The 10837-nt window shown below is 36.6% G+C and overlaps 1 protein-coding gene across 2 annotated transcripts in view; it reads right to left on the reverse strand.

The window, feature by feature from the left end:
- Positions 1-10627, reverse strand: part of LOC127413921 (microcephalin-like) — an 82832-nt gene extending 72205 nt beyond the window's left edge. The window contains exons 1-10 of one of the 2 annotated variants that reach the window (XM_051651492.1): positions 10493-10627; positions 10070-10133; positions 8739-8830; positions 8517-8635; positions 5645-5732; positions 4687-4798; positions 4464-4595; positions 3490-3582; positions 2229-3386; positions 469-569 (exon numbers count right to left, since the gene is read on the reverse strand). In XM_051651492.1, coding sequence (XP_051507452.1) covers positions 469-569; positions 2229-3386; positions 3490-3582; positions 4464-4595; positions 4687-4798; positions 5645-5732; positions 8517-8635; positions 8739-8830; positions 10070-10106 — 1932 coding nt within the window. In that variant the 5' untranslated portion in view covers positions 10107-10133; positions 10493-10627. Of the gene's footprint in view, positions 1-468; positions 570-2198; positions 3387-3489; positions 3583-4463; positions 4596-4686; positions 4799-5644; positions 5733-8516; positions 8636-8738; positions 8831-10069; positions 10134-10492 lie in introns of both variants that reach the window. The other variant, XM_051651491.1, reaches the window with a different exon arrangement.
- Positions 10628-10837: the final 210 nt, after the last annotated feature.

Genomic DNA, 10837 nt, shown 5'->3' on the forward strand with positions numbered 1-10837 from the left:
TCTATCCACCTCCTCCTAGCGCATTAAATTTTAAGCGAATTTTATAAAGTTTATTCGCATATCAAGCGTTTCCATTCAGGATTTCTTATGCACAATTTCAAAATGTGCATAAAAATAGTTGGACGGAAACCCATGATAGTATAAGTAATTGAACTTCTATCTTCAAATATGATTTAAATTTGAATGAAGTTGATTGAAACTCAAAATCGGGTTTACTTAAAAGACATAAAGCTCATTCAACAATTTACTTTGATTTCAGTCAAATTTATGCTCTGTTTAAACAACTTTCCCTCTTAAGCTTAAACTTAAAATTTTAAAGCAACATGAACCATTATTTTAAGTTGACACAACAAGATTTCTTTAGTCTCAAAAATGTAATTTCATTTACTTTACATGAATTCAAAATCTAGGCCTTCAGTAGTATCAACAAAACAAGGAAAAAACAAATACAAACTGTAGAAACTTTACCTTCATGTATCTGTCCTTTTTCATACTTGCCCATTTGGTACACATTTCCAAACTTCTTTCATTGAGCCCATCAGCTGTGCTTTTATTTTCTTTACCTACAGCTGAAATTATGCGAAAGAAGAAAGAAAGAAAGTTGAGTTCAGATGAGAGCAGCACACCACAGGTGCACAGTGGCACAGCAGAGCTGCAGATAAGCACATTTTATTTATTTTAAAAGCATGCTTTATTGTAAGCATTTCTATAACATATACAAAGGATATTATTTCTTTAAAGTATAAGTACAAAAATTCCATCTTATCACAGTTCAGCATGGATCTAGGTTTCACAATATCACAAAACAGCAGCAAATTCTACAAGGTTTTGAGAATATATTGCACAGATATTGGGTTTAGTATCAGCTTGAATAAAGCCTCTGAAATTCACGTTTTTCTTCTGACGCGAGACTTTTACATTTTCATAAGATCTATCTTTGCACTGCCAGGTTGTGCCTTCTGAATTGATAACTTTATCTGTATTTACAGATAAACAAAGTCCAGCATACTTCCAATATGTAGACACCATGAAATTCAAAACATACAGTGGCCCCGAAAAGTATTGAGATGCATTAGCTACAATTAAAAAAAAAAATGAATTTCATTGCATTAGATAAGAACTCAAAACTAGGTTCACTTTTCTGAGCTACTTTTGCAATGACAACTAACTGTGGATGTATGAAGTCAGTTCCCCTCAAGTTCACCCAGGTTTCCTAACAGAGTAACCACAGGTGGAGTTCAATGCCGATATCTAGAGAACGAGGTGGCTGATGTGTGATATATTGGCAATATAAAACAAACTTTTTTTTAGCTGAAATCAAACAAACACCTACTTTACACAGTTTTTGCTCAAAATTCACTAAAATCATTCATATCAATCAACATTTTTATTTTCTGTTGACAAGACTATTTGTTAGATTTCAGAATTGAAACAAGGACGAATAAACACTTCTGGTTGTTTGCTAAGATGGCAAGTCAATGCCGGTAATCTCCAATTGGCCAAAAGTTGGTAGATATACGTATGTGGCCGCTCTAACACTACTCTTATAATTGTATTTTACCAAATGAAATTGCGAAAATAATGATTGTTTTCAGACAGATTTCCCTAACACTCCCGCCACCATCGGATGCCCACACTGATAATCCAAGCCAATAACTCACACCATTGGTTGAGCAAGTGTTAGTGTTTTTTGCCCTCCTCGAGCATTTCACAGCTTAAATACTAAAAAAATAGGCATCCGGTACGGGACGTCTTCATTTCTGCCAAAATACGGGAGAGCTGGAAACCCTAGTCAGTAGATTTTGGTATTGAAAGGAATACGAATTAACACTGACCAATGGCTGTCTGCCATTAGTCACCCAAACTGATAATCCCACTCCCAACTCACACCATTGGTTAAGCCAATGTTGCTATGTCAAGTTGCTCAATCAAAAAGAACAATCTTATGATAACGCCACAGCGTTTACACTTCGGAGGAATCAACCTAGGAATGGCTCACTTACAGTAGTTTATGCATGTTAAGCTTGAAAGGAGACTTTCTTTAACATACAAAAAATACATCACCTTTAAGAGTCTAAATACGTTTTGGCGCCACTGTACATTCCAAGTTGCCTTCAATTCAGGGCAAGATTTAAAGAAAAAAATTATTTATTATTCTTTTCAAATACTTTATTAATTCACAACATAAATTCACATACTTTTTAAACTCATAGCTCTCTTGACAGTACCATGTTTAGGGTCTGGCTCAAGATTCTTCTTGACATTAACCGCTGTGGATGACATCAAAGAGGCGGATGTCGATACCTTGTTTTCATCACCAGGACTTGGCTTAACTGAGCTTTTACCATATTCCCCTTCAGAGAGAACAACAGAGCTCAGCCTGGTCCATCGTCTTTTTTTCTTTGCCGAAGGCTCAAGTTTTATTTCCTCAACTGCGGGCGTCTCGGGTACCTCAGACATCCCCACGGACAAACACAGAGGCCTTGCTTCAGGCGTCTCGGGGACGATGGATGTTTCCTTTATTTTATCTCTCGATGAGCCAATTAATATGTCTTTGAGATCAATACTTTCGTGTTTTCGCTTTCTACTATGTGATGTTATGGAGTCACCCTTGCTCTTCTTCTTGTTGGAATCCTCCAGGTCAAAAGTTGGCAGGGGTTGTGCTTCTGAGGTCGAGCCAAATAAAATGACCCTCAGTTTGGTGGTGGTGTTGTTGGCCAGCAAGAAGAAGTCTTCAAACACCTCACCATCATCAACATCTCTACTAGGAGGATTATCAAACAAGTCTGCTGAATGCAATGCAGAAATAGTTTGTCGAGACTTGGAGATTTTAGGAACAGGCTTGGGAGTTCCTGGATCACTTTTTTGTGCAACATTTTCATTTTCCGTGTCAAAACTGCTTGCTGGAGAGGACTTCCTGGAGTTGGCACGTTTGGAGTTGGTCTGCACTTTGACGTTACTCGTTTTAACGAGGTTTTCAGGCAAGGAATTTACGGGTCTTTCAGGACCGCAAAATGAACCTCTAGACATTCCAGCATTTTCGGTTACAGATTGAGATTTGAGGTGTGAGTTTTGTTCACTTTCGGATGACGTTTTATTAATGAAACTCACTAAAGTGGCCTGATTCTTTCCTCCAGTATTGTTCACTGAGGTTCTTCTTGATCTTTTTGTAGATAATGGTGGGTCTTTAGGATTTCTTTCAACACTGGACAGTGTACAAATGGCCAGTGTGTTTGATTCAGGAGGTGTTTTGTTAACTTTTTTACTAGCTATTTTTGCTGTTGTCTTTTTATTCCTGTTTTGGTTCTCCCTTTCATCTCTGTTCTTTGAGGAGCAATAATGAGAAGTTGATAAACAATCCAAAGGCTCTTCCAAAGGCTCATCCTCTGTTAGAAAAAGTGTGGCAGTTTAGCATTTTCAGTTTCAGTATAAAATTTAACAATATTATCCTTTTACCAAAAATGAATACATGATTTTTGTTTCCCTGACCTAACTGTTGCAAGAAAGAGAGAGTTGGTGAGGCACCCAGAGAGGGTCTCAAAGACACGTCAGATCCTGAGCCGCTGTCCTGCATCTGTGAGGCTGAGAGGCACAAACATCAGACAATTTTACAACAATGGAATAAAAGTTTATTTGTATGTAATAAAACATAAGATTCTGATTCAGTTAAGTTTTGTCCCTCGGCCAAAATCGAGTTGTTTTGAGTTCTAGTGTGCTTCAGCTGGCATTTAAATTAGAAGCCTAATTTGTGTGCTTTCCATTTCACAGTCAGTTGCCTTCCATTTAATGTAGTCTGGCGTAATAGCTTTGAGAGACCACAAGGGGGTGATAGATAACATTTACTGTACTTATTAAGTTATCTCCTCAGAAGAAGCGAAGTTGCTTGTCATTCCTGATTCTGGGTTGATGAAGTTGGCCAATATCCCAAATATGAACAGATATCGTGGTGAATGATAGGGATGTGCAGCGAAAGGCAACAAACAGGTACAACCTACAGCTGCGCAAGCTTTGAACCTTAGGAAAAAATATAAATTGATTTGCCACAGGCCAAGAAGCTAACAAATTGTGTAGCTAAGTTTATAGTTGGCAAAATGCAGCCGCTTAACATGGTGGAGAGTCCCTTTTTCTGAAACATGTTAGAGGAAAATAATTTAAATAATTTTTGACACCTGACACATTTGACTTTTGTTTTTTTAAGAAAACATCTGAAATCATCAGGGCATGTAGAAACAATCCTTATAGTTGAGTCATGATGTATTTTATATATACAGTATATTTTTTTTGTAATAAGATAAAGGAAATACAATTTGGCTTTTTAAAACTTCATTAAAGTAATAATGGACAAATAAATCAATTATGAAAATACTGTAGCTGTAAGTTGCAGCCTTAGATACAATACAAGTTCTGGTAGAACACAAAACTCAAAACTAAAAAGAAGTTCTTGAGAGGATGTGAGGAATTACCAGTGGGTGAGAGATGTTCACGTTGAGCTCTCATTTCTCTCAAACGCTGAGCCATGCTGTCAGAGCGCTTTAAAGAGGGACTGTACACTATTCCATTCTCCTCGTCAATAATGAATGGTGACATGTCAGAAACTGGATAAAAAAATAAATAAAACATTTCACAAATGAACATAAAATCTCACAAATCCATTAAATTGTTGAAACAAACTTTTCCTGCCCTCACCGACAGGGGATGAGGAGATAAGGCCTTCCATCATCTTGTCTAATTTTTTTTTCATACGTCTGTCATTATCAAGGGTTTTCACAGGAATATCTCTTGGCTGCATGCAACGGTGCTGCAAAACAAACAAAAGCATTGACGAGGCTACTTAAGACTCGCAAGGATTTCTTTTATAAGATGTCAAGTCAGGGTGGTTGTGCACCATTCACGATTTCATTTAGATTCCTGAATTTGACTTGAGGTTACAAAAAGGTGCAGAATTCAAGTATTTTCTGAAATAGTTTTGCATTCCCTCACAATTATTTTGGATTTCCTCGCAAACACTTTACCCATCCCAAAAATTAACCACAGTTTTACTACAGCAATAATATTTTAATCATGATATTTGTAAAACCGTGGTAATAATACAGGAAAACCAAGACTATGGTAATTATAATCATTCTGCCAAAAAAGCATGGTTACTACAGTTTTACTACAGCAACACCTTGATTTAGTTATTTATTTTTTTAACCATGGTTCCTAACAAAAAACATGCCCTTACAAAAATTAACCATGTTTTTACTATAGTAAACCTGCAGTATCCAGGATCCATGATTTATTTGCAGAATGAGCATGATTTTTATTACCATAGTTTTCGTTTCCTGTGGTTTTACTACATTCGTTAAAATGGTCAATAAATGGTTATTGTCATAAAACCATGATAAATAGTGTGGTTTTACTAGAAATACAGTTGCACTGTGGTTATACTACAAAAACCACAGTTCAAATACGGTTACTGAAGTAAAACCATGGCTAATTCTCTTGAAGGATGGATAAAGCTTTTGAAAGGAAACCAAAATATTATTGTGAGGGAACGTAAAACTATTTCAGAAATTAAAGTCACTTCCTGTCCTTTTTGGGGCTTAGAAGTCATCAGCTATTATTTACATATTATTTTGAAAATGATGTTACATTTTCTTACTGTTCTTTTATTTAGAAAATGACGTTTGGAATCTTCATTCTGAGCAGGGAAAAGATCTTCATCTACATGTTCTCCACTTTCTTTGCATCTGCAAACATATCAAGAAATCAATAAACAAAGAAAAACTGTAACATTGAGGGCCAGAGACATCTAAAGGCCATCTAAAGAAATGCAGCAAACAAACAAGAAAGATCACTGATGGAGTCACTGAACTAAAACTGCACCAGAACTGGTTTTACCAAAATTGCAGAGATTAACTTATAAAAGCTAAAGATTAATGAATCACTACAGACAATGATAATTTTGTATTAATTAAATACACTCATGACCACTTTATTAGGTACACCTGTACACCTACTTATTAATGTGATTATCTAATCAGCCAATCGTGTGGCACCAGTGCAGTGCATAACATCGTGCTGATACGAGTCAGGAGCTTCAGTTAATGTTCGCATCAACCATCGGAATGGGGAAAAAATGTGATCTCAGTGATTTGGACCGTGGCATGATTGTTGGTGCCAGATGGGCTGATTTGAGTATTTCTGTAACTGCTGATCTCCTGGGATTTTCACACACAACAGTCTCTAGAGTTTACTCAGAATGGTGCCAAAAACAAAAAATATCCTTTGAGTGGCAGTTCTGCAGACAGAAATGCCTTGTTGATGAGAGAGATCAGTGGAGAATGGCCAGACTGGTTCAAGCTAAAAGGAAGGTGACAGTAACACAAATAACCACGTCAAAACTGTGCTATGCAGAAAAGCATTTCTGAACATACAACACGTTGAACATTGAGGCAGATGGGCTACAGCAGCAGAAGACCCCTCCGGGTACCATTACTGTCAGCTTAGAACAGGAAACTGAGGCTGCAGTGGGCACAGGCACACCAAAACTGGACAGTAGACTATTGGAAGAACATCGCCTGGTCTGACAAATCTGGATTTCTGCTGCGACATGCAGATGGTAGGGTCAGAATTTGGCGTAAACAACATGAATCCATGGATGCATCCTGCCTTGTGTCAATGGTTCTGGCTGGAGGTGGTGGTTTAATGGTGTGGGGAATGTTTTCATTGTCACCCAACCTCAACCCTATCAGCACCTGTGGGATGCAAGTCGGGCATCACTCCCCTTTAAATATCAGAGTACTCAACGAGGTCATCCTCCAGGAGTGGAACAGGATAGACGTGAAAATAATTCATGAACTTGTAGGGTACAATGGGGCTAAAGGCCCTGCAGGGTAAAAGGCTCCTTTGATTTGATTTTCTCAAAACACTAAATAGCAACAAAAACTACCACAGTACTTTTCTAAACACCTGTTTGACACTATACACTCCAAAATGTTCCAGATCCATGATACCATTGCGTGTAATGTCTATAGGTTGATTCTGAGGCAATTTGATCTAGTTTGTATTACTTTTTAGAATGTTGCACATTTATGTAGCTAATGAAAATTCCTGAAATTAACGTTTGTTTTGAGACAAAATACTTATTTATCATTTTCAGTTTTGTTTAAGAAAACAAAAAAAAATTATATATATAATAAATACAATAAAAAAAAAAAAAAAAAAAACACACTTTTGAGCTATTTTAGATCAAATACATAATTATCGAGATATATCTCGAATATCGTCAATAGGCTGAAAAATATCGCCCAGCCCTACATGAGGGTGAGTAAATGATGAGAGAATTTTCATTTTTGGGTGAACTATCCCTTTAACATACCATTTCTAAGGTGACGATGGTGAGATGTCAGCTGAATTAGAGACTATTTAGCAGAGATGGGCCACTTCTATTAAAGCAAATGGGAGAAATTAGAACACCCAACCAAGGAGCTCTGAGCACCCAACTGACAACGGATGTAGAAAGGAAGTCCCGCCTTTCAGTTAAAAGAGCCAATCACCTTTTAGATACAGACATCGCCTGTCAATCAACTCGCTAACGCATATGCGCATTAGCTATACAAGTGGGGAAAATAGCTTTTTTAGCGTGATATGAGGTAAAGAACCACAATTTACCAGTATTTTCAGATTATACTGCTGATTTAAAATATGCTCTTTGATTGTAATCTTGATCAACCGTTTTGGAGTTTTCTGTGTTCCCCCATTCAAGTAGATAGGAGCTGCACTGGCATGTCTGGAAATAGTCTCCCGAGAGCGTTCCAAAGATGGCCGACAGTGGACTGACATGCTAGAAAGACTTTGGCTGAATTGACATTCGTGCTTTCCTGGCGAATGCTGACATAATTGTAGGCTGGGATGAAACAAGGAGATCAACAGGGCTTCTTATTATGTACTTTAACACACTATCATGGTGTGTGCAGAAAACATTAATGTTCATTTAAAGAGAAACACTCCAACGCTGTTTACATTGAGCCGCTTCATCTCGCATCTGTGCATCTTCTTCTGTGAGCCGGACAATGACATGCAGCCCACAAGCGCCTTCTAGTGGCGGGTGACTGTTTAGACAGCCTTATCAATGCTGGCTTGATTTCAGAACACACTTATCCTGAAATTAATTAATCGACGATCGATAAGCTCGATAAGATCGATTTTCGATCAATAATTAACATCCCTAGTCAGAGCAGTATTTAAAAGTTATGGAGGACTTTCTAAGTACTAAATTATTGCACAATATTTAATGATAACATATCTTTCGATTTTGCTATTAAATATTTGTTTAATACATTTCAATTTTGTCTTCTTTGCATGAACTGTAATAGTAAGCATTTAGAAATATAAATGTATCTTTATGTTCAGAGGGGGTGTAATCATTTATGCTGCATACTTATATAATATCCTATTTCATATAACTGCTGGTTTACTGGGTATTGAGCTGAAGGTGCAGAAGATGATTACTGATGTGCAACTCAACTCACCTTGCCACCCATTGGACGGACACAATCCTCACACCCATTTTCTGGGCTTTCTTCCATGTGGACGGGCGGCCATGTTTAAAGACTACGTTGGTCACTTGTTTGTTGAGTGTCTTAGATACCTGTGATTTCAAAAGACAGTAGATTATTGTTCATTTATCTTAATACATCTTTAAAACTAATTTCACTGATAAACTCGACTGTCCAAATGAAAAGTGTCCTGACCTCTGCACCCATGTCCTGCAGCTGCTGGATGAATGGATCCGAATAATCCTCCATCCTGCTGGCAGACCACACGTCAACATACGCAACCACATCTTCACAGGGAGAAACAGATGGCAAACAATGAATAACAGACAATGACAAATTAGGATAGATGAGGAAATTGTCGAAAAATCTAGTTTAAAATAGATGTGCCAAGTTCTTAAAGATACAATCTTTGTATTTATGTATTCAAGACATCTCTGGGAAAAATCTGGGCTTTAATGTTTTGTTTTCGCCAACAGTTGCTGTATAATATATATATATATATATATATATATATATATATATATATATATATATATATATATATATATATATATATATTACCTAGACAATATGAGTTTAAAGGGATTGTTCACCCAAAAATGAAAATTCTCCCATAATTTACTCACCTTCTTGCCATCCCAGATGTGTATGAATTTCTTTCTTCTGCAGAACACAAATAAAGATTTTTAGAAGAACATTTCAGCTCTGTAGGTCCACACAATGCAAGTGAATGGTGACCAGAACTTTGAAGCTCCAAAAAGCAAATAAAGGCAGCATAAAAGTAATCCATAAGACTCCAATGGTTAAATCCATGATTCAAAAGCGATCTTATTGGTTTGGGGTGAGAACAAACCAAAATGCACCTCATTTTTCAATTTAAATCTCGACATTGGAAGTCTCTAGGCACGATCATGATTTCAAGCTCGATTACACTTCCTAGTGCTTGATGCATCTGCAGAGCACTAGATGGCGCTGTAGGAAGTGTAATCCTGCTTGAAAAAGAAGTTACATTTTGGTCTGTTCTCACCCAAAACTGACTGGATCGCTTCAGAAGACATGGATTTAACCACTGGAGTCTTTTGGATTACTTTTATGCTGCCTTTATGTGCTTTTTGGAGCTTCAAAGCTCTGGCCACCATTCACTTGTAGCTCTGTGGACCTACAGAGCTGAAATATTCTTCTAAAAATCTTTGTGTTTAGCAGAAGAAAGAAAGTCATAAGAGTTTGAGAGGGCATGAGGGAGAGTTCGTTATGAGAGAATTATAATTTTGGGGTGAACTATTGATTGATCCTGTCAAAAAGACCCACAAACTGATTGCACACAAATAGAACATGATTCATAACAAGCATTAGCCTAATATGTTGCACTTGTGACAAACAGGGGACAAAAGATAAATAGTTGCTACAAATATATATATAAAAATAAAAAATAAAAAAAAAGTTAATGTATTGTTTATTTTAATTTCAATTGTACAGGTTAGGGTATGCTTCACAATGTCAATGTAAACCACTTATAATATTTATACCTTTAAGGACTGCAGTGGAAATGCTTCTTTCTGTCATGATTGACTCTAAATGTCTCTTCTAAACCTGCACAAAAGCACAGAAAATAAAAGTACAAAATTATAAATACAAAACAGATGTAATTTGCATCCAAGAGGTTACTGAAGTCATGCAAAAAGTACACATTGTCAAAGCACAACAAAGAACGAGGAGTTCTTTTGTTGAACTCTCCTGACAATTCTCCTGCTATTCACAGCAACACATGTTCGTATTGTTTAAGGCTAAAAGCTAGCTGACAACAATGTCAATACCAGCAATGCTACTTTACCATAAAAAAATAAAAAAATAAACCATTTTAATTTAACAGCTGACGAAATGCAGTCTGTGTCCCAGTACACCGTTTAAACTGTTGGTTTGAAAAGCACACAGCGCTGTTTATCACTCACCTTGACTGATGAAGAATGCATGATCGATGCGTTATCGTGTGATTTTTTTATTTTTTTTTTTATTTTTAACACATCGCAACAGTGTTTTCATTTGTTCATTCACTGCAGTAACGGAGAGTGTTTTCGCGCTAATGGTTCCTTTTTGGGAATTCAGTGATGTACTTTGCGCCGATTGGCTCACACTTTTACACCGCGCCCCCTTATTAATTTTAATGAGAGTAACAGTTGATTTGATCTGTACAATGCAATATTCTTAATGTTCAAAATGTTTTGTTGAAAGTGTATTCACTTTTATTTAATTTATTGTGTACTACTATTATTATTATAAATATAATTATTATCCGT

This window comes from Myxocyprinus asiaticus, chromosome 23 (genome assembly GCF_019703515.2).
Source record: "Myxocyprinus asiaticus isolate MX2 ecotype Aquarium Trade chromosome 23, UBuf_Myxa_2, whole genome shotgun sequence".
Lineage (NCBI taxonomy): Eukaryota > Metazoa > Chordata > Actinopteri > Cypriniformes > Catostomidae > Myxocyprinus > Myxocyprinus asiaticus.